The following is a 24,292-nucleotide window of genomic DNA, read 5'->3' as shown; positions in this document are numbered from 1 at the left end:
GCAGTTTAGTGCAACGCGCGTATTTCCGAGAAAGACTGCGAGTTCGCACTTTGTAATTAACTTTGATTCAATGCTATATTTGCGCATATTTTTTCCCTTCCTCTTCACAGCTGTGGTGTTATTCTTAGGCGGCTCTTTGCATATCCGCGTGAGCTCTGTCCTTTTCCCAGCTCACCATCATTCATAATATATGTACATAGGCTTGAGGAGGGGCATCTATTTGTCAATCAAATTGTGTCGCATATTTTAAGGAAAGTTATGAGAAGCTCGGACATCAACAGGGAGATCAGAACCTAGCAGTCTTTGTGCTGAAGATCCGCAACGCCCCAATGACTCGGAGCCTCTATGCTAGCCAATCAATACGTTTACATCATAAAACTCCGGCATAAAACATCATCTCCATCTCCAGTGAATCCCCCAGTCCGATGCCCCAGCTTCTTTTGCTTCTGTGACGAAACTCCGGAGCCTTCCCATTGCAGACAAAACCCGCCCCAGACGTCTCTTTGCCCACGCGTCAGAGGCTTGGTTTCGTCCCTACACTAGTCCCGTAGCATCCGGCCTCTCTCAGGCACCACCCGAAGGCGGGGAGCGGCCGGCGGCTATAGCTCAGCCGGTGCTCGACGTGGCGTTCCTGCAAGGAGCCTGGATTCCATTCACATTCCCAGAAGCTGCAGTCCGCTTACTGGTACCTTCCTTTTCGCAAGAAGAAAGAGCTACGTGCGCGTTCGCGATATTCCTGCTGTGGCTATATCGGCATCAGACCAGCGTTGCATCGGCGAAGACGGCACTGGCGGTCCCGGATGCTACCTTCCATCATAGGCAGAGTGGTAGCCTGTCCCCTGTGCCAACTGATGCTTCGTGCTCTGACCCTACACAGACGTCTTCAATTTTCATGCTTCATTACGAGCGCAAAGGAGCGTCAAATTCCACCGAAAGAATTCAAGCCTTCAAGTTTCTTCCAAAAGCGACTCTGAATCCTAACGGCCGAATTGTCTTTCTACTCTCCTAGCTGAGCCTCCCTCCTGTCTCCATAGCTCGTCTGTACCTCAACGCTTGCAAGCAATCAGGTACAACAACGAGTGTCTTCCTTTACTTTCCCCCCTTAAGCATTCCCTCGAGTTATCTGGATACATCACGCTCTACAATTACCTTCTCGGCTAGCTGTTCCAACCAGGTATTGAGTCTGCCGAACAGGCCACCTGCAAAGACCGCGCCACGAGCCAAGTTGAAAACGAATTTGGACTCGCAGACCAACCACAATCACTTTCAAATCACCCCGAGTCTATTAAACCCCAGTGAATATCTACTGAGACAAGCTCAGCACACAAAGTGCGAGCTTCAGGCACGGCTCTAGTGCAGTTGGTTGCAGCAGCTCTGCTAAAGCCCTTTGCCGAATATGCGTTGGCGAACTATATCGGCGACCATTTTTCTTCTTTTTCAATGCCAGTCTAATGGCCAGGCAAATCATGGTCGTCAAAATGGCATCTCTCGTGTCCTCCAGCTGCCACTTCAGCGAAGCAACGTCAAGGACCCTGTTGCTCATGACAAGCAACGAATCATGAGACGCAAAGGAACCGTTCAAGCGAATATCAACAATCAGGTTAGTTTCAATCTCGTTATATGGCTCGATGATTCTAATGACGATTATTGTAGCAAACTCTGTATTTCCTCAATGCATCGCTCGGTACTCCACCCCAAGATTTCCGCCTCCATCTTGACACAGGTAGTAGTGACCTTTGGGTGAACACGGCAAGTTCACCACTGTGCAAGTCATCAAATAGAGCTTGTACCGAATCAGGAACATACGAGGCCAATTCATCCTCGACGTACAAATATGTGAACAGCCAGTTCAATATATCTTACGTGGATGGGTCTAATGCGCACGGCGACTATGCAACGGATACATTTCGATTCGGCGACGTCAGTATTAACAACTTTCAATTCGGAATTGGATATGGGAGTAGCTCCCCACAGGGCATTCTGGGAATCGGCTACCCCGAAAATGAGGTACAAGCGGCTCGCTTCGGGCAGACACCGTATGATAACCTTCCAGCAAGATTGCTTACGGATAAGCATATCGACACGAACGCATTTAGCATTTGGCTTGATGATATCAATTCGACCACAGGAAGCTTACTCTTTGGAGGCGTCGATAGATCGCAATACCGCGGGAATCTGGTAACTGTCCCGGTCCAAAAGATCGGGTCGAGCTATCGCGAATTTTTCATCACTATGACAGGGCTAGACGCCGGCTCAGAGCCGATCGCCGAAAATATGGCACTAGCTGTGCTTCTTGATACAGGCTCATCTCTAACATACCTGCCCGACAACCTGGCCACATCGGTTTTCGAAGCCGTCAACGCAACATGGTTCGATCGATCGCAGCTGGCCGTGATTCCTTGCGACAGGGGACTCAGCGATGATAGCATAACATTCCACTTCAGCAAACCAGCATCTATATCTGTCACACTGCGAGAGCTCGTGCTGCCAATCATTACCGCCAACGGAATGCAACCTAAACTGCCGGATGGTAGGACCGCCTGTCTCTTTGGCGTGTTTCCCTCTGGCAAGGGAGCAATAGTTCTCGGGGACACGTTCCTACGCAGCGCGTACGTTGTTTATGACATGGCAAACCATGAAGTATCGTTAGCCCAGAGCAATTTCGACGCAAAAGTGTCAGGCTCTGACATTGTGGAAATTGGACCTGGAAAAAACCAGCTTCCGGACGCAACTGTGGCACCCAACCCTGTCGCTGCAAAGTCAGGGCTGCCTGTTGTACGCAATGCTGCCTCATCTGTGCAGTGCGAGCGGAAAATTTTTGGGTTTGCCTTATTGGCAGTGATTATTTCAGGCGCGTCAAACGCCTTCTGACTAGCATGTGTGTTTTGAGCTTCTGAAGAGCATCGCGTTGGCGTTTTGCATTGATTCGATTATGATCAGGTATATATTAGAAGTATGCTTTTAAATATCCATAATAGACTGAGCCATTATCAGCTTAGCTTTCCGAGAGTTTTTGCATACCTAATTGCCAGCTCTCATTGATGCATTGCCTGGTCCAAATGTGGATGTTGAGCCTGTATGGAAGTGACTTTGGAAAATGCTAACGAATCTACTGACCAGGTGAAGACATGATAGAAACAGCCGGGCTTGGGCAACTCATTTTATGATAGCAGGTATCATTTGCCGATATCGAGTAGGTCAAGGTGGTAGTATTTTTACAATTGGTGCCATGCGCACCTACCTTTGCCAGCATTGGCGCCCACCCACCTCACTTTGACTACGCGCGACTGCGGCGCGTGTGGCGTGAACCTCGGCCCGATGTACACGAGCGACGCGGTTGTCAGGGCTCAAGTTGCAGCGCCAACGTGCGAGTCAACCTTTGTGCTGGACGTTGCAGCGTACGATGCAGGACTGGCTGGTGCTCGGATAACCGCAGTGCGCCGTTGCCGACACCCATCTGCCGCGGGTACGTTGTCGACGTGGAACCACTATGTAACTGAATGCAAACAGCTCTTTATATGGGGTGGAAATACGCGTAAATGTCCGGCCCGGCTGGTAAAGGAGGGTAAGCCGGTGCCGGCGCTGTTGAACCACGGCAACCATCGCTGTATGCTGGATGCATTGTGTTTTGCGTGGTTCGATCCAACATGATCATGGGCTCGCAGAGGTAGCCACAGCACTATTTCGGCGTCATCGCTCAAGCAAACCCCTTGAGCGAACACTGATCGAGTCCAAGTTGAACGAGCAGTATTGAAGGCGCTCCAAAGAAGTGCAATCGCCCTGGTCCACTGGGCGGAACAGGAAGTAGTGAATGAAGGGAAGAAGGTGGCAGATTTCTAGAAGTCGAATAGTGAAGCGGATCGCAATATGAAGCAACGCGGTTTGTTTGCTATATATTATACAAGGAGCGCATCTTAAGAACAGAGCCGTTATGTTCCGCCCACAACTCCCAAAGTCGATTTGTAAATGCTACCCTTTCAAACAGTGAGTGAAGAAGTATCTTCCCCTCTATGCTCCCCGAAATGCATCGTAACATTGCGTGTTGAACGTTCCTGCCGTAATATAGTTTGTTTCATCCCGTCATGGCCCATTCCACGGGGGTAAATCGTCGGAGAGAAAGTTCCACGGCACGCTGATTCCACCCGGCAACTCACCAGTGTCCAGAAGCGAGTTGGTAATTTGCGCCGCAAAGATTTCGTCCTGGCTGGGCCACATTGAATTGAACATGCGGTCCTGAACAGCTCGGAGATCAATCCGGTTCTCTGCTGGTGTGTTACCCAAACCAAACACAGTACTCAACCCTACGCCGCTGACCGCAGCCGGAGACTCGTTCTTGGTGCTGGAAACGCCAGCGCTGCTGGAGTTTTGAGGGAGTGGTGAGGCTGTGTTGGAAGGCGACGAGCGATCGGGGAGTGAGAATGCGTTTGTGAACCCATCCGGCCCCGGTTTCCACGGATAGGACTCGGGTGAATTGTTCTGCGCAGCAGAGTTTTGCCTCAATGCGATGCCGCCACCCCTACTCTGCGGTAATGGGCTCGGCGCAGTCCTCTTTCGCTTATTTGCATGCGTGTCAGGGACGTCGGTGATGTCAGTCACCGTTGGCTCATTTGAAACCCTGGAAACGTTGCGACTGACGGCCCCAATCATGCACTGGTAGCAATCGGTGCCAGTAAGTCTCCTGGTGATTGCGTCGGAGCTCCTAGGTACAAGTTCGAGCCGCTGACCTTTGGGGTTTTCCAGCGGCAAGCGTCCTGGAAGGACGGGCATGATTTCGGAGGTGCGCGAAACCGAACTACGTACAAAGAGCGGAATGCTAGCCAGCCCGCACGTCCCCGACTTGCGATACTTTGCCAGCGCTGGAAATCTGAATTTGGACGCAAGACCGTTTGCATCAATGTCATGGCATGCTTGTTGTAGTAGAGATCTGGTAATTTGGTGACTTCGGCCGATTGCCTCCATTGAATGAAGGATAACCTCGAGATTAGACACATCGACCGGACTGATGTCATTTGAAGGGTTGCTCTTTGCCATGTAGACATAAACAGTGGTCGCACAGTACATGGCTATGGCGCTCATTGGGCTTTTCTGTGGCATCGGTAAGCATGTAATCAGGCATTGAGGGGACATTGAGGTTGATACTTACAAAGAGGCCTGTTCTGTGAGCCGTCAATTTTACGATATTGACGACCTCCTCAGTCGACGTTTTCAAGCGGCGCATGCTCTCATCAATTATTGTCTGGGGATGGTGATGTCTTTCCGCAAGTTCCAGTGCCGCGTGGTGTAGGCAAATGATCGACGCGTGAAGGTTGAGGTTAACATGGACCGCACCAGGATCTTGTATATGGGCTGGCAGCTGGAATCTTTCGGGAAGAAACATAAAGACGCTGGAGAGTTGGTTATCAAGTTCCCGATGACGCTTCCAGAAGCCACCATAAGCCAAATCTTCGGGATTATCGTCTGGTTTTGGTCTGTGGACGTGTCGCAGTATAGACTTGAACAATTGACACGTAACAATGGTGCCAGCAAACCCTGCGTAAGAAGCACCTTCGAATACTTCGTGCAGATAGGCTGTCTTCTCCTCTTCTCCCGAGGAAAAGGCGACTTCGGATGCAGGAAGTCGCGTCATGATCTAGCCCACTCATTAGTTGAATATTCAAACAGTTCTTGACACCGAGGGGTGACTTGCATCCTCTGCATTGATGAGATATGGCCAGCCCGTGGTTATTGAAGCATGGCAGTCAATGGCAAAAGCACCCCAGAACACTCGCCGTCTCTCCTCCAGCTCGACCCAAGACCGTGCAGGACCTAGAGCGGGAGGCAGATCATCGATACCACCGTCCAGCCGATCGAGACCCATCATTTGGCAAATTCGTACAGACCTTGAGCAGCTCATGGACGCTCGTGTGAAGAGCATCTTCCTTGCCTCGAATGTTGAGAGAATGACCCAAGTTTGTGCATGGCTGAGGGTGATGAAATGCTCGCCGTCATCCTATTTACTCCGTCAGCGAACTGATTGGAGCATGCAGGCATTGTATTACATACTCTCATTTCGTCGGCCTCAATGTAATGCCGTGCACGACGATAAAAGATATCAGCACAGACATCATATTTTGTGTGACCGAGAGAAGCCAATGCCCATATAGCATTCTGAAGGCACATGGCTGGTCGGCGTAAAGGGTCGCCGTAGAATGCGCTCAAGTACTTCCCCGAGTGGACGACGGGCACCATGTGATATGCCGCAGCGAAAAAGATGTTGTGCCTGTGTTTCCGTCAGGGACAGATTCAGCAAAAGATGTGCGGTCATGCTTACAAGTCTTCTATGATCTCAAATGGAGGCAAAGCCTCGGTCATGCCGAGGCCGATAAGTTGGGAGTTTTTCTGGTTATTTCCATCCTGACTGCCGGGACCCGATTCCAAGAAAGAATCTGCAGGTACATCTGGCACCGAATGTGAGGAATGATCCCTATAATCGAGACTGACGTTGGCAAATCTTCCACCCAATGGTTCAAGGTCCTCGGCAGAGCCATGGCTAGGCTCCTTCTCATTAATGTCTTTCAGCATGCCCTCGACCTGAGCTGCATTGAGTGTTAGCATGAACGGTTTTGGGAGAAGTAGAACGTGTTTCAACGCAAAAAGATGTACCTAGGCGTGCCTCCAATTCCTTAACATTTTTCCTCTTGAATGTTGGCTTTCGACGTGATTCTGGATACAGGCATTCACCATTGACTTTGATGCATCGCGCACAGGCCGGTTTGCTACGATCGCATTTGAGCTTTTTGGCACGACAAGACACACAGGAGAGAGGCTCCAGATCTGCGGTTGCATCTGCCAGGGACACATCCGAAGCAGTATTTTCTGCCATCTCGGGAGGTAGCCCCCATGAGCGGGCTGGGTCTAAGAATGCAGACAAAAGCGGCTAAGAGTTAGATAATAACGTGCCTTTCTCAAGTGTCTTGAAGACCCATGTTCAACGTTGCACGCAGCAGGGGGCCGAATTGATAGAGCAGTTGCCGAGCAGTCGATTTTTGATCATCGCCGACTTTGGGGGTGTTGATCGTGAAAGTGCGCTAAAAGACAGACGCCGCCTACGTGACGTAGGCCGATTATTAAGCGTCCTTGTGCGGCGTCAGCCCTACGCCCGCGTCGGATTTAGCTGGCATGAGCCGAAGGCTGACAAGATCCTCAACCACGCGATCATTTCGTAGGAAAAGTGTCTTCTCGTGCACTGGCTGATAATCGCAGCAATGCAATCACATTTTGAAGTGACTGCGATCTCTGGACTACTCAAACTACGCCTCGTGGCAATGGGCTATTGTGGATGCCTTGACCCGGATCTTCAATGGTCGGATGGCTTGATCTTGGGTGTGGAGATTCCAATTCGCGAGACACGATTCTTTCGCAAGAGGATGACCGATCCAAGACGCCGACAAGCCACACCTATGGGTAACGAACTGGAAAAAATTCGGCGTACTGGATCGAATGCGTAGCACGTTGCCCATGTGGAGCACTACTTACAAAGGACGAAACTCGTTCCCCTTGATACCAAAGAATCCCCTATAATGCCTCATAAAGATGTTTAACAGCATATAACTCGACTATACCTCGGCCATAGCCCCTAATAATACGCCTGACCCCGACGGAAAACGCGTTTTAGCAGAACGGAAACTTCCGCCCCTAGTTGCAAAGTATGGCTGAGTGAACGGTGTATGGTTCGCGATCCGCGGATTTATAGCCAGACATTTCCCCTTGAACCTTGAGAGAAACCCCCCACGTTGCGGTCCCGGATATCGGCCCAGACATGCGACGGCTATACCGGTACGCACACTTTTCAGCTCACTCTGCGACAGTTACTGAGTAGGATCGGCTGCATCTCCGTCGCGAGGGGGGGGCAGGGAACGATGACGCAAACTTCAGAAGCAATAACTACCAGTACAATGAGGGGCAATTATTCTTGACGTGAGGTGTGGTATGATCTGCAAACTTACTGACTCACGGAGTGGTGCCCGAGAGATAGATTATTGGTGGGCCAGCACCATCTCGTAGCCTGTAGGCACAGCCGTGCAGCTATGCACCATGCTCCGTACTGGTATGAATATTACATGCCATCGGTCCAGTGCCAAATGAGAGTCTTTGCCAGTATTTCCAGTGGGCGGAGTACCACGTAAGTAAAATGTCGGCACAAACCGCCAGCTCTTGGACGAAGAGGGGTTGGTACACTGACACTCAGACATACCAGTTTTTCGGGAAAGACCCGTTTGTGACTAGGTTGCGTCAGGCCGATATTAGGTTCGACCTCGTATTCAAACTTAAAATTTGCGGCCAAATTACTGGTAGTTTTTGTGCTCATGATGCTAGCTATTGTGGTGATTAGCAGAGATGTGCCCAATTCGCAACATGATACACAGAGCGGCAATTCCATGACCTCGCTACAGCTTCTACCAAGTATTTGATCGTCCATTCTTTTCAGCGGCTGACGAATGAGGTTTCGTGGCTCGGAATAAATTCCTCTTTCGCACACTGGCGGTGACCAATCAATCTCCCGAAACCTTCGGTCCGAGCGCCACTTCATTTTGACATGAGGCGACGATTCAGACTAGACTGTCCTGCTAACCGACTTCCAAAATCGGAGGTTGGTCTTCCCGCTTCGGCGCACGAGCGACAACGTGATCGCAGGGAAATAGATGCTGAAACATGGGTGGACGGACCAAAAGGCTGTGCATCGTCCCATTCACTTTTGTGATTAGAATGCGCACACGTCGTTTCCCAATCGAATCAGTCAAACCCACATTAGCCTAATTTCATGACTGGTGCGTCTCATTTACTTTTATACGTCCTAGCGACGGCTGCCGGCGAATTGCGAACAACAAAAAGCACCCGCACGGCCGTCAGTATTTGCAACCTGAGAAGCCAAGTCATTAGCTTGCCTGTCAGCCGTTTATTTAGGGGTCCTACTCAATGCTCAAGGTCAAAGACATGTCACCTATCGAATGCTTCAGTAACATAAGTGTATCCACCTCGAGTCACAGTATGCACCCGAGAACGTTGGCGGCCTGAAGCTAACAGATGCCTCGATCTCAGTTTCGACACTGTAACCAAGTTCCCAAAAACTTCACAGACCAAATATGAGCTTGTGGAGCCTTCTCCGCAACACGTCAAAATGACTCCGTACAGCCCACCCCATAATTATCGACTTAAACTTTGCGGTTTGGGGTTCAATAAAAGGGCTCCGCCGTCAAGGCTTCCTCACAAGGGGCAAAACAGCTTCAAGCTTTGACTTGGATCTCTCACCAGCATGTTTTGTGCCTTATGGCCCCGTTATCACGCCTGGGTGTGTGAACAACGAGGCTCGGAACTTGTCCCGCTGCCCCTCAGCCATCAAGAAACGACAACCCGAGCACAGGGAAGTGGTACACGTCAATGCATGTATCTGGCCTTATCCGAAGGGAAAAAGGAGTACGGATACCCTGCCTCCATCGCTTAATTCTATGCTTTGATCCGAAACCTGTAATCGGGAATGACTAGGCCAGCCCGGTTTGCTTGTTAACCTTCTGTAGATTGGGATAATCCTGGGTATGTACACATGCGATGAAGTAGCCAGTTGTCCTCCATCGGCTGCGGATGCCATATCTGACATCGGCCGTTGAACAATGGCAGCGAGAGTGACAGCGGAGACGTTTTATGGCATGCGTGATGCAACGGTTTTCTGGCTAATGAAGCGAGTGTGACATGGACGAAGATTGCCCGTACATTTGTCGGTTCCCCTCCTCAGAGATAGCGTTCACCATTGCGGCTGAGGCCCCACGTGTGCTTCGGCACAAAGTTACGGCAGTCCGTCGTAAGGGCCAGTTCTCTCACGCCGGGATCGAGAATCATTCGGCATGATATGTACAACAGCCCTCTAACAACAAGGTTTGGCCGACTAGCTACGCCAATGTGCATACCGAGCCATGCCGAGCCAACCCTCACCCAACAGGACTCACTTGCAAGAGTTGACACCAAGCAAGATAGACTGGCGCGCCTTTGAGACTTGTTGCTGACGACGACCGACCAATAGCACCATGCGACGAAGGAACTGTCGGCTGTGTAGCCATTTCTAACCATACTGGTACACACCTTGGAAGGAGGTATCAACTAGAGCCAGCCATAGATGTTACAACAGACAAAGTGCCACAAATATTAGATTGATTCTGATCTTGGCAGGACGCCAAGTGCCTTTTCCTTCGAATTACAGTTCTGGTCTTGCTTTTTATTACTGACATGTCACCGGCCCACGCCCCGCCCCCGTAGGCACCAGTAAGACAGGGCGAACGAGAGTTGCAATGTCAGGGAGAGGTGCCGAGGAACAACAGGGACAAAAGCCTGCTTCGCACGGCGAAGGTGGTTGCCGAGAACCTCCCTCCCCTGTTCTCCGACGCGCTGTGGTTGAAGCGACTGGCAGGCTGAGGCCAAGGGTTGACGCAATGCAGACGCCCAGTTGCCAATCAGCAGCAAAAGACAGGCTCATATATGCAATTACGGGAGCTTGCCAAGACCTGGCAAGGAAGGAGTACTCAGACAAGCAGGTCAAGCCGTTGCATATTACAAAGCTAGAGATAAGACACCCTTGGAACCTTCGGCTGTTAGTAGAGCTTCAGGCGCTCTGTATTCCATAGCTCTTGGCTCTCCAAATCATCTCCCCTGTCCAGCCCATCAGTCCCTTTTTGCTGGTGTAAAATTCTCATATCCACCAGACCCTTACTAGGTTTCCCCACGCTTCTGGGCGCGATGTCCAAGTCGGGAGGTGGTGGAGAGGCTCTAGTTTACAACATGATGCAATGCACCAGCTGCAACGCATTAGTCTGGAGTCTTGACCTAGGTTGTGTGGACGAAAACTCAATGTACTGATGGAAGGCGAGAGAGAGAGAGAGGGCTGGGATGACCGAACCCCACAACCAAACTGCGGTGTCTGTCATTGAAACAGGGCACATCCATGCTGTCTCCTCCTGACAAGTCACCCCAAAATGCCACAAAACGGTAACTCCCGTTACATTATACACTGGCAACAGGCAATATCCCGAGTGAACCAAGATCTCGGGTCATTCTTAGGTTCTTAGAGGGGAAGGGGGGGGGCTTCCGAGAGCAGAACGCTGAAACCGGCTTGGCGCATAGGTACATGATGCATTGCATTCGAAGAGTATGCCTGTCAGGCAGCATGGACGGGGGGAATGCTACTGTATTGCCCTCTACCTTCTTGCTCCGTCTGCGTGGATGCCTGGGAAATGAAGCCAAGAGCATCGCATCTTATGCTCGCCATGGCTTTGTCAAGCCAGGCCAGCCTGCCATGACTCCGAGCAGAACCCGCAAAGTTCCACAGGGAATACCGGCAAACCAAGGCATGAGAGGAAGGAGCTATGTCAAACAAGATTCAGATCAGCATCTGATATGAAATGAGAGACCGGAAGCACAGGGCATCGCTGTGCACGTATTTTAAGGTTTGCTCCAGCGCACGGCTATCGGCGACTTACGGCCTCTGCTGAATTCCTAGCGGCCCAAAGAGTGGCAGGCATGTTTCAATCTACACATACTGACTGAAAGCAGGAGAAAAGTAAATAGATGACACTAGTTGTTTTTTGTCGTGCCCGTTGGTGTTGTCCTTACGCGTCTGTCTATATGGAAAGTGGCGTTCGGGACTACGCTTGTAGCCAGTCTGCGAAGCGAATGCTGGCCACATTATTATATGCTGGGGTGCTCGAACGACAATTCTTGAGCTTCGGTGAAAGTAATCATTCAGATGATGGAATGGCTCGCATGAAGGTGAATGTTAAAAAGTAAAGCGGGTTGTATAGATCAATGCGGCTCTTAAACGGCAATACAACGTCGTGTCGTAGACGTCACAGGTCTAGATTCCGCGGGGCTAACATTTTTTCTTCTTGGACCCTCTTTCTCCATCATATTTGAGTTGATGAACAAGTGCGGCTTTGGTAAAAATGTACTATTTGCGTTAGTATGGGTGTTTGACCTGTGACGATGCTAAGAACGTCTCACGATACTGTTACTACATTTGCAACTCGGGCTCAGAAAAGAAGCCATGTAACGCAAGCAGATATCAAGTGTAGTTGCATTAGTATATTCATTGCCATGTATCCATTTTATTTGCGGTTTCCGCCGCTTCGTCGAAAATCAAAGGGTATATGCGCTTCGATCAACAGCTGATTTTAGCTGCTAAACGTGCTTCAAAAGATATGTTTTCCGTTATCCCAATTCTCCGTAAGATCATATAACCGTTTCCAAAATGCTCCATTCAATATCATGATCCCACGCATGTATAAATGAACACTGCGCCAGAACCCAATTAAATAAAACACATAATTCATCCAGCGTAGCTAATGGTATATGTTGACGACCCGATACTTGACCATTTGGAAGACGCTGCAGTTAACGGGTTGTCGCTTTGGTTGAATTCATGCAACCGCTTTACACGTCTATCAGGTCTAATCTCTCTTGAGACCGCCTGCGCCGCGCATGCGCGGGCTAGCATCGTATGTGCTCTCGCGGTCAAGGCCGGTCGTATCCATATCTGTGCTACTGATCGAGGCAACATCAGCACCAGCGCGACTGTGCATGGCATCTGTTTCTGCACGTGCATTGTTGATCATAGCGGGAAGCTGTCGTCGGCGAGCATTAATAAACCAGTTCGATATTTGGTCTACAGCCCTGTTAGTTTGGTATGTCAATAATGAATATACTTAACAGAGCATACTCATTTGCAGGCCGGTCTGACGCATCAATTCCTGCTTTTCGTCCTCGGTGGGATACGGGTGCTGCAAATGAGCAACAAACCAAGACCGTAGCTTATCGGTGGTCTCCTTCGGGAGATTTCCACGACGCTTGCGCTGCTTAGTTTCTCCGCTCACGCCCATCATACCAATATCGTTGTAACGGCCAGTGTCATGCATGTTGTAGCGAGAAGGGGCGAAGGGCGAGCGCTCCTCCATGCGTGCCGAGGTAACGGGCATGGCATGGTACCTGTTGCCGCGCTCCCCATGTCGAGAATTGAACACTGGGCTCCTGTTCGAGTAGCCGCCTGTGTGAGTTTCCAGCCTTTGACGAGGGGCATGGCTGTCGACGTAAGGCCCATCGCGACTGCGCTCCAAACCAGGCGGCGGTAGCAAGGTGTGGATAGAAGGACGATGCTCCTGGTGAGCAAACTCGGGAGAGGAAGACATGGACGGCCTGTAGTGAGCAGGTGCTTGACTTCTCCAACTGTCTTCGGCGGTAGGCGGGCGTTGGGACACGGGGGACATGTGGCTCGAACCAGGACGCTCGGGACTTGGGTAAAGACGAGGAGCTTGGTAGGGACGGAAGGATTCGTTCTCCAGTTCGTGAGAGATACGTCTTCTCTTGCTGCTTGGCGAGCGAGTTTGATCTGAGGAGCCAATAGGGCTCGAATTTGTCCAAACTGAGGGGTTGGGATGATAGTTTGGACGTCCTTGGCGTTCCGGGTTCGTGGCTAGTTGAAGCTCCGGAATTGCCTAGGGTGTTGTATTAGTCGCAGTACCAGAGCTACATGTACGGACTGAGACTACTTACCTGTCTAATCGAAGGCAGGGCGATAGAACGAGAGTCAGTTCGTGGTAATGGGTAGTCGGAAGTGTGGGCATCCCAGCGGTCCCTTTGAAAAGCAGAGCCGGGAGGAGCTGGGACAGCAATCATTGCCATGTTGGCAGCTGTGCTGGGGTATTGATTGGGCCGTGAAAGTTGAAGATGATGCCGAGGTGAGCTATGGGCCATGACCTGGCAGATACAGTTGCTGCAAAGCCGAAATACCGGTCAAACAAGACTGTAGAGGCAAGTGTGTTAGCAGGGGCAGCGAAGGTGGCCGCGGTAGCAGCAATAGCAGTCTAGGATGCCTACCTTTGACGGGTAATAATCAGAGGATACATATAATCAGATCGATGGGCTGAGAGCCGTAGAATCGAGACAAGGAAAGTTTGTAAAGATAATATTGGTATACCAGACAACCAACAATGAACTGTCGGGAGCGACCAGGTTGAGGTCGCAAAGCAAACGCAGGGCGAAGCCGTTCGACAGCGCAAACGGTAGTTACGAAAAGCTTGACCAACGGTGACCAAAACAAGTTGGAGAATGCAAGGGTTAAGTACGATGCGTAAATGTAAGGAACAAGAGTCGAGGTGGTGGGCTTGAAGAGGAGCATATCGAGATGGATGGCGATGATGGGCCACCAGCTCTTTTGTACAATAAACGGACCGTGACAGCCAAGGCGAGGCTAGGTGGTGCTACAGTGGTGCTACCCAGGTCTTACGGCGGGCGTACAGGGCAGGCAAGGGCTGTAAGCAGCCACAGGATAGCGGCGGCAGCGCTATAAGAGTGAGTTACAGCGGACTGTGCCAGTAGATTTAGGCTCTGATGCAGATGGGGTTTATTATTTGTCGAGCGTCGTTAGGTGGACGGAAGGGCAAGAAGGAGGGGGGGGGGGGGGTGGTCAGTACTTGTTGGCCGCCCACCCTCTTGCCTCATCCCTCGTCCCCATCCCCATCCCTCGACCGAGCTCATCCCAGATGCACAATCGCCGCCCGTTATTCTCAGGGGCGTGTGTCTTGCCTGGTACAACCGGTACCATCAACCTCAAGCAGGGGGTCACCGACCAGCAGGTCCGGGTGTGTGCCGACAACTTGCTCCTCAAGGCGGGACTCTAGTGCCACCAGAGAAGCGCTGCCCTGCGACACCGACAAGCCACGGCAGGGTGTGCGCAGAGGAGACGCGCACACAGTCTCGTACGGTGCAGCCAACCCAGTGACGATCAGAGAGGGAGCCAGGTCAACGGAGAAGACTGCGCAGTGTGCACAGCCAGACCGGATAATTGCTGAGAAGCAAGTCACGGAGACTGTGCGCTTGTACTCTACAGCAGGCTTTGTGTCTGCTCGTTGGTCCTGTTGCCGAGAGGATGAAAGAGGGAGGCAATAACAGCAATCAAACCGTCAAACTACCCGTCGGCTGCTAGTTCTGAGGCCACTGTCGAAACTCTAAAGCCAGACCCGGCCCCATGACTTGGGCCTGGCGACTACTACACTACTCACACGAATCGCCAACAGTGACGGGGTAACAAAATACTATTAGATTGTTGCAGACGTGGTTCGTGCGGTGGACACCAGCCAAGTTTCTTTATCCCTACAGTCTCTGACAGATGCAACTTGGCATGCCACAAGCGCGTCACCGGCCACGATGGAGTCACACCAGAGTCCATTTTTACCTTGCCAGGTCTCCTGCTTCACGACGCACTGCAGCATACATGCTGATGTATGTTTTGCACAGAGCAGCAATAATATGTGCCCTCTCGCCTTTATATCCAGATTTGTATAAGCACACCGTTTCAGCAGTCATCGTTGTGGCGGGAACAGTGTCGTAACCGCCCACGCAGGCATGTAACACTCTCACAAGTCTGATGAGAATCGTGGATCCAGTTAGAGCCCGCGATACGAGCACTGTGCGCAAATCTCACACACGGGCTTTCTGTCACAGGGGCGGCCCAGTTGTCATCTCAACGCTTTCCAGCACTGACAGCATCGTGCTGCCAGTGCGCGCTGCTATTGTAAAATCGCGTCAACAGCACCCGAGCGGAGTCAAGACCCTAGAAACTGGGTATCCTATTATGTGAGCCAACCCACTTGGCCCAAAGCTAAGTTTTAACTAACTAATAGACAGCGATGTGCAGCTGTGGACGTCGCCGTGGTAAGCCCTATTCACGGTTGCCTTCTTCAAGGGTGCCCTCATGAGTAAACTGCCCGGGGGAGTCATGTCTTCGTTTCATGGTGCGCTTTTTCGAATCTGTGGAGAACTGCAAGAACTCAGCCTAGGTGCCCCGGAACAGAACATCTTGGCCAGTTCTTACGATGCCAAGGCAAACTGCCAGTACTTCCCGTCAACAGCTTGGTTACAGTCAAATTACTGAGTGCGTTTTAAGACCATGAGCTCAGCGCAATGCGGGACCGATAAGTAGTAGACCTATTGATCTGCTTTCATCAGTGGACAAAGCACTCACATCCGCATTCGTGACCCCGATGAGTGGCCAATGTCTTTACGCATGGTTGAACATGACTCTCTCCGTAGTCACTTGCTGAATTGTTCTAACTCGCCAAACTTCCCTTCCATTTAGGTCGGTCCTTCAGGCATCCGCAGTCCCAACCTCAGCCCAAACAAGAACCACCGTGAAGCTCCCGGCTGGATCGTGTTTGTGCGACTATACGTAAACCTTTGCAGATCAGGAGTCCATTTAGAATTCGCGCCGCCTTGATTTCTTCTTCAAACCAACGTCCTCAACTGTGTGTTGTATGTCACGTAGTGAGCTTGAACTCGAGGAGCAAACCCAGTTGTGACCGAATATGGCAACTCTGGCGCACACATAGGCCACGGGTCGTACTTGGCAACGATCATCTTTCAAGCCCTACTTCTGGCAGTAGGGGTGGTCAGCGATTTCCATCGCCAGCGCCCCAGTAAGATCGAGCGGTGGATTGACCATCTCTGGAGGCCAGCTCCTGGTCGTACGACTTGGTCATATAGCACATTCCAGCACGGGTATGATACGCCGTGTGCCACATTGTGTGATTCAGTCGAGCCCATGGGACTATCTGTCAGGAAGGTCGCGGCTTGTGGCCGTATCTGCCGACCTAGATTGCCCGTTGGCCTGCTTTGTTTCATAACGTGTGTTGTTGAAGATCAAGCCCCCTCCTACGTCTGGTTCGCCGAGCACGGTATACGTTGCGAAATAAACCCCCCTTCCTTGTCAATACAGATGAGGATACTTGGAAGTAGGAGTGAGCATGGTTGGGTTCCCCAGGGTTTCCGGTGCTGCCCTTGCACCTTTTGTTCAGGTAGAGCGGTCACCAGAGTTTCCCGCCACTCTCAGCTGTGATCCTGCGACAAGTACCTACATATGCGCAGAGCAACAAAAGTGTACTAGCGGCTCTTGGAAGAATCAAGTAAGTAATGATAACAAAAGATGGAAAAGGATACTTCTACCAAATAGCTGGGGTCTGCCTGACCCCTCCCACCTCAAAACCTACCTAGCACTAGGTGCATGCTTGACAAGTTTCGACCCACCGGGCATCCACGCATGGCATCTTCTTCTCCGAACAGCTGGCTCGACAAGTCCCCCGGCCGAAGACCTGCTCGATGCTATGCGTGACACGGGTCGATATTAACTGCCACACGACCAGCTGTCAACTCAATCTAGGCCGTTTCCGCGACATCCATCGGCCCTCGATTGACGTTTCAAACCCCAGAGCCATGTCAGCCCAAGCCGTCCCCAGCTCGCTACTCCGTACAGACGAATAAATCACCAGCAGCTACCAGAAATTCTCCAACTAGTCCCAGTTCAGCTTTCTCGTCCCGGTTTTCAGGTGTAGATGGCGTGGCAAGATTGGTGCTCTTTGCAACTAGCACTCGAATCGGCAGGACGGCAGGACGGCAAGCGGGACATTGACATGGCCAGACGGCCAGAAACAGGGCAAATTAGCAAGTTATCAGTACGTGGGCTGGCGGGAGAACACAGCCTCTCGTCATTATCTTCTCATTACCTTCTTTTGTGGAACATCCCTGCGAGAAGGGTAATCGCAGCAAAACGTACGGGCCCAGCTCCGCAAGTCAATTATCATGCTACAGATCCGCAAGCCATATCTTTCGACCAAGTCAACAAGTGCAAAATCTAACATGAAACACGGGCCCCTTCTCCGGCCCAACCAAAAATCTACAAATTCTACCTGGCCCTTGTTCAAGTCGGCGAGGAACCCAGGCACTCCCCTGAAAACTCCACGGGAACCCGCAGCCCCTCACCACCTTGTTCATGTCCCAGCTGGCATGCCCCAGGGCTGTAGACCACGTCGTCGTCACTGATGAAGGCGGTGGAGGCGTCTTGGCTGACGATCTCCCTCGCTTAGTTTCTTCTATTGGCCGTCTGGACCTTCTTTGACAGGTCCATATGACCCCACCATCAAATGCAATGGCGCACTAATAGTAGCATGCTTTCTCTCTTCCCGCATGCTGGCTCCAGGTGCTGGTTGCTAGCGGATCTGCTGCCCTCTGTCGGCAAGTTTCTGTGCCATCTTCGCCGAACGCAGCCAATCACCTCCTCGTTGGCGAATGCATTCTGAAAAGAACTGGGTGGGTTCTTGCTGCAAGCCATGGAGGGAATCGCCTTTACTTATTCGCAAGGGCGGTCGGAGTATTTCGGCATGAGATACTCCAGGTGTCGGCTTAATGATTTGTGAGATAATTTGCCCCCTATTGGTACAAAGTATCCGTACACGTACTAAGTAGTAAGTACATAAGTACTCCGTACTCCATCCAAGTATTTGATTTACAAGGTGTATGGGCCCTTCCATCCCAGTAGGATGATGCCATGAGGAAAGTATCCACAGAGCCATTCAATCAATATTCACAAAAGAAATTGGGGAGAAATTGAAAGTCCAGCAGCAATCATTTAAACAGGTAAAAAGAGGCAAAACTCGAGTACTGTGCCAATGGCGAGAAGCATTATGCCTGTGACATGTTACGGTGAGCTGCGGTCAAAGAGGATTTCTTTCTACTCTCTACTTTCTCCTTTCTCTTCTCTTCTTCTCTCTTCTTTCACTTCTATTTTTTTTTCGGAGCGGCTTTCTCATGATGAAATCTTCCGATCCTTCTACTCAATGGCAATTCGTGGGTTTACGAGCATACGACATTCATGACTAGTCAGGGATGGGAGGGTGTGCCAGTAGCTTCCGTTTTGGTACATGGGGGAAACAGGCTGGAGTCAAGCCCAGCAATTGCCAAAGGGAACGAACCCTGCTCGCGAGTGATGACAGCGCTAAAAAAGAGGGCAAGTAGATTCGCTGCGTCCCGCGTCGTCGGGACCTCAGGGTCATCGGCCCTATCATACCTGGTATGGCTACATATCAGTATCATCTGTACACAAGCAGCAGCAATTGGCGGGCACTGTAAGGGAGGCCGAAAGGAGGGTTTCACGACACGAGATCACCTCTTGTGCTCCCCATGAGCCACCTCCAATTGCGGACTGGCAGCCAGTCAACCAGTTTTCAAGTACGCCAACCGCAACGGATAAATGGGATAAATGGGCGTGAGTGGAGGGCACTGCCATTTCAAGACCCAGAACTAGGCGACAGGCTTGGTTAGTGCATGCTAACCAGCTTCCCAGATCGGATGCCGACCAGGGTGGACAGCGGGCCTTCCAACGTGGATATAGCGTGGGAGTTCTTTGCAGGATACGTACGCCTGACGCTGGCAGGCAAGAGGTGCTCTTTCTTTGCATGCACCCCTAATGAATGAACCCAACACCATCCAAAGCCATGGTCGTTCCTGGCGGCCGGTTATGTATATTGGGGGCCGATAGATGAATGCCGGCGTACTATATACTCCTAGTGCATCATGTCTATGATTCACAAAACTTCGGAAATTCGGGGTTGGATAGGAAAGCTACCGCCTGCTGTTCGCCTTTCTTCCCTCCTTACTGTCTACCAGTAGAGCACGCTGCTGGCTTCCCTCCACGTGGGTCGAGAGCAGCTAAGGACTACAACCGATCCCTTGTTGAGAGTGAGGCACAGGCTAATAGTAGAGAGCTCATTATCAGTACTTGTCGCCACCTAGCTAATAAAGCCGTAAATGCCTATATACTGGTAGTAGCTGGGACAATATCCAAAGCCTATTTTAGTAGTGTCAGAGCGATTGGTGGTTTGGGAAGGAGACGACGTTTAGTAATATTGTTCTCAAATTCGAAAAAAAAAAATGTACGGAGTACGGAGTGCAGATGACACCTCACATCATGGTTCTAGTCTGCAATAAACTCAGCAGATCGGTGTGCAGCCATGCCTTTCAGCTGTCTGGCCACTGTTTCTGCCTGGGCAGGGGCGCCTGCCAAGTTCGTGGCTAATGGAGACACCAGCGACCTCCAAATGAGCGTTGCTGTTGGGGATGCCCGTCATTAGCAAGCAAAGATGGAGTCTAGAAGGCTGCATGGAAAAGAAAGCTGCCAGAATGAAACAACGGCAGTTGCCGAGCTGGTGCTTCCGGCTAAGCTGGATTCGAGTTTGTCGTTACTCCGTAGTTACCTAACAAAAAGGCGTCGGCCGACTGCTCCGCCTCACTTGCAGACTGCCCTGTCCGGTACCTACTTCTGAACAGCGAGGATGCGTTTCAGGAGCACTCATTGTTTGGTTGAAGATCGAATCCACCGACACCGAGCGGGTACGTTTTCGCCCGTCGAGGCGTACGGACCTCGCGCCCGAATAGCATCGGGATAGTAGAACTGAGAGAGCACACTACTTAGTAGAGCCTAGCGCAGCGCTCTATTCTGCTCGATGTGGCTTTTCATGAATAGATGCTTTGGCCTCTTTATTAGCCACTTTCTGTCTTGAGAGAGACAACGCTTGATTCCCCTCTGCAAGCGAACAAAGTGTCTTCGAAACGAGACGGCAATTTCACTCAACTTGCGGGATACCGAGATTACCTACGGAGTACTCTGGCTGGCGCAGGACTCTGTGACAATTCGCAATCACGTGATACTGTAGGACCGCCGGATAATGTGGAATTCCATCTCGTATTTGCGCATTGGTGTGTGATGCTCCTGCGCCTGCTTTATCCAGTAAGGATAGGGCAAGAAGTAATGAACGTTATCGTAGGTATACTGGGCCAGCGCACCACATTCACTGGAGCCTCGTGCGGCAATTGGACGGGAGTGCAAGAATACGTCACATACATTGAGGCAGCTAGCCGGAGCGCACTCTTGTAACCCGGAGGCTGGTCGCACAGTTGGGCCGCCCGCCCTTTGCTCTGGGCTGACGCATTTCGGAAGGGTGGCATAACTATATTTTTACTGTGGAACACTGCTGCTCAGTGAATGAAGCGTTTCGATAGCCAGTTCCTGGGCTAGGGCCACGTGGAGAACAAGATAGGGCCAGCCTGCCAGAGTGATGCTGCACCATCTCAGTCTGCCTTTTTTTTTTTTTGCTCCAATGAAGGGATCGGAACGGGCCCTGGTTAGGACCAGCCACAATGCGAACCGATGCTTCGGGTTGTCTTGACACAAGGCTAAGTAAGGCTGGCCGAATACCGATACAAAAAGCAATGGCAGCATTCCTTCTTCCAAGTTGAAGTGCTTGTTACAAAATGACTAGTCAGTCGCCGCACGAATGTTTCTTGTAGCCTCATCAGTCAGTCTACTTGCTGTAAGATCAACGGCGGATTACAAGGGAACAAGCTCAGCACGAGTAAGACTCGGTATGTGCCTGAAACCCTGACAGATCACCGAGTCGGCGTAGTTGCGATTCAGAGGCAACCATGACGAGTCATGGGCAGAAGTATATCCCGATGCGAATCGATTAAACTTTGCGTACAACGCCACCAGCAATATATCTTGCGCAAGCACTTCATTTCACCCCACCACTAGTTAGGGAAAAAGAAACCATGGCGCACTCGGTTAATCTTTGAGACAGTCGGGAGGCTAATAGAACTAAATACATGGAATTTTGCAGCAGTCGAGAATGAGGTTAAGGGCCTACGTGATGGGGGAGTCATTTCGCCATAAAGTAGTAGTTAGTTACTGTGTACATTCTGGCATATGGGCGCAACCATTCGACGTTGAGAGCCATTTTCGATTTTGATTCTTGGTACCCTGCCCCTTGCAGCCAACAATCAATGTCAAGGATTACCATGGCAGTACAGCCCTTTCTGACACAACTGATACATATACGGGAAAGATCTGTGGAAAACGTTGCCTCGGTAAACAGGGCCTTCCCCGCTCGGGACCAGCTGGAACGAAAGCCGAGTGTCGGTAGGCGCATCCTCTCCTGGCTCGGTCCAGTGCGGCTAGTGAGTGCGGCCAACTCGTCCAACCGCACTCTCAGGGCGCCGTCCCTTAGTGCCCTCTGGTGGTCCTTGTTAGCTGCCAGAGACTCCGGTGACCCTGGCGCGCCGTCGGCAGGGATGATGGCCGCCGGCACCGGAAGCCTACTGGTAGTTGCTACTTGAGGTACTTGGCAGCTTGGGCAGCTGGGCAGCAGCGAAATACGCCCGGTCCTCTGCATGTAAGTAATTAATGCCTGCTTGTGTCTTGAAGGCGATATTAGAAAATACTTCAGCTTCAGCCGCAGGTGATGTAACGGGATAACCGATCCAATTAGCCACACCTGTTCCTACTGGGTAGTGATGATAGTTGAATTGCTCAGGCGACCACCGAAAGGGGTAGCCTGTTTGCCTGTTGTTTACTCTTGAGCTCTCAGAAATACCTTGCTGCCCTTTCGATTCAGTGCAACCTCGCGACTACACCACTAATGGCCGCTAACAGCGTCCAACTCGACCTGTCAACTCCCAGAATAAGATGATTGCAAGTTCAGTTTCGCTTGTTACGTCCGTTATTGCTGGCTTCCTGGCTGCAGATCTGACATGCCGCGCACCAAGATTCCGACGGAGTCTCTCACCCAGCACGAGCACCATGTCCCGTATTCATGCGAGCCTAGTTCCTGTTGCGAGGCCTCCTCTGGACATGGTAGAGAGACGTGCCCGACTACTCCGTACACGGCCGCCCTTGCCATTGCTGGTGACGGCGATTGTTCAATCCTCTGCCTCTACAGGGTGCAGATCACCCAAAGACGACGACAAGGCGGGCAAACAGGACAGCCACAACTCACCCGAGACATCTCGCTAGAACCACATTGGTCACAAGGAACTATTATCTAGGCAGCTAGGGTCTCGCTTGGACAGCAGCGCGTGAGTGCAGGCAACGCCACCGCCGATATTAACTGTTTGTCTCCCACCAGTCAACCAGATGCAAGATGCGGATAAGTGGCGGGCTACAGCCGCGCCAAGAATGTGTCAACGACCTGTCACTGCTGTCACTACGACGCCCGCCCACAAGCCGTGGCGTCCCGTCACATTTGGGGGTCCCGGTCCGGTCCCTTGTTGGCACTAAAACGTCCAGTGATTTTTATTTGCTAATAACCTACGTGTCGACGTCGACGTCGATTTCCGACCTGCCAAATACGATAGTACACGCCCCTTCCGTCATAGACACTCGGGCTCGTCCATCGACAGCAATGGGGCATTTAAGCGTCTGCAGAGTTGACGGCGCCATCTGACCAGAGGTTGTATTCCTCTTGTGAGATCGACTGACAACGGCGAACCAGGTTCAAGGCACTCCCTCGTCTGTCGATTGGCGCTACCGGAGATGACTTCTCCGCACGGAACGAGGTGTCCCTCTACCATGTCGGAGCAGGAAGTCAGACCCAGGCCCCAGGCAGACTGCAGATGGTCACGCACATACCATGCGCAGCCACCACCCAGCCGGCTATGGTCCGTATTGTATCCCCTGTCTCATTTCCATTGAACCTACATTGTGGTCCTTTTTCCAGCGAGAAAGCGCGAACTTATCAGCGGTACCGAGATGATGTTGAACAATCATCTCCCCAATGCATGCAACAGAAATAGGAGAAGAAGCCATTTCAACATTACATCACCTTTGCTACGTTGGTACGGTCTTGTCCCGTCTACCAGATCTGCGTCACACCTTGTTCATGTCTCAGCCCAACGGAAAGGCTACTAGTACCAGTAGTCCTGTCTGCTCGGTAACAGTTGCGGTGTCATAGAGAGCTTGGGAGCTTGGATTTGCGGTCATTCGTTTCTGTCAAGTAATAAGCCGCCCGGCCATGTACGTGCCAACGCGATTTGGGGGCCAAACACCAAGCAAGCCTTGCATGGCTACCACGAGGCGCACGAAAAAGGCTCCAATTCGCCAATATGTGCGCCTCTGGACAAAAGGGTTGGGTAGACACGCTCCACGGACGGGATAAACGGAAGAAACAAAGTGGCCGTGTAGATCTGACAGCTAGAACAAAACTCGCCTCGCTGTTGTTGAAACAGCCCTCCTTGGCACCTTGTCCCGGTCGCGTGGGGTCAACTTTATTTCTCTGACAAGTTGAACCCGCTCAGCAGCTGGGACCTGCGAGCGAGTGGATGGTAATAGCATTACGGCATAGCAGAGCCTCGTGGCTCTGCGACCTGTATGAGTGAGTGCCGACGGTACGGATTCAAGGATTGGCGTCACCCGTCTCCACGCTGGCGCCAGAGCAAGGGACGATGTGCGGCGGCGTGCCCCCCTTCATGCACATGTGGCAGCTGCACTTGATGCGCAGGCCGTTTTCTCCAGGCCCAAGAAAAACGCAGGCGGACAGCGTGCTGCGTGGATGTATCATGTATGTACGTACGCCACCAGGTTATCAGACGACCCAACTTTGGTGTCTCTTCTTGA

At 51.4% G+C, this 24,292-nt stretch overlaps 3 protein-coding genes across 3 annotated transcripts; 1 reads left to right on the top strand and 2 right to left on the bottom strand.

Moving 5' to 3' along the window:
• Window positions 1-1,558: 1,558 nt before the first annotated feature.
• On the top strand, window positions 1,559-2,871 carry V2A60_008970 (aspartic peptidase domain-containing protein; the record flags this gene model as incomplete). Its single annotated transcript, XM_083260240.1, has 2 exons — window positions 1,559-1,600; window positions 1,654-2,871. The coding sequence occupies 2 exons, from the start codon at window positions 1,559-1,561 to the stop codon at window positions 2,869-2,871; spliced, it is 1,260 nt and encodes a 419-aa protein (XP_083116366.1).
• Window positions 2,872-4,080: 1,209 nt separating this feature from the next.
• Window positions 4,081-6,862, bottom strand: V2A60_008969 (uncharacterized protein; the record flags this gene model as incomplete). Its single annotated transcript, XM_083260239.1, has 6 exons — window positions 4,081-5,085; window positions 5,144-5,629; window positions 5,687-5,989; window positions 6,043-6,259; window positions 6,311-6,575; window positions 6,796-6,862. The coding sequence occupies 6 exons, from the start codon at window positions 6,860-6,862 to the stop codon at window positions 4,081-4,083; spliced, it is 2,343 nt and encodes a 780-aa protein (XP_083116365.1).
• Window positions 6,863-12,470: 5,608 nt separating this feature from the next.
• On the bottom strand, window positions 12,471-13,698 carry V2A60_008968 (homeobox domain-containing protein; the record flags this gene model as incomplete). The annotated part of the gene is made up of 3 exons (XM_083260238.1): window positions 12,471-12,685; window positions 12,740-13,511; window positions 13,570-13,698. The coding sequence occupies 3 exons, from the start codon at window positions 13,696-13,698 to the stop codon at window positions 12,471-12,473; spliced, it is 1,116 nt and encodes a 371-aa protein (XP_083116364.1).
• Window positions 13,699-24,292: the final 10,594 nt, after the last annotated feature.

Source organism: Cordyceps javanica, chromosome 6 (genome assembly GCF_051103115.1).
Source record: "Cordyceps javanica chromosome 6, complete sequence".
NCBI classification, from domain to species: domain Eukaryota; kingdom Fungi; phylum Ascomycota; class Sordariomycetes; order Hypocreales; family Cordycipitaceae; genus Cordyceps; species Cordyceps javanica.
The sequence above is the reverse complement of the archived record's forward strand: the minus strand, read 5'-3'. Positions and strand labels throughout refer to the sequence as shown.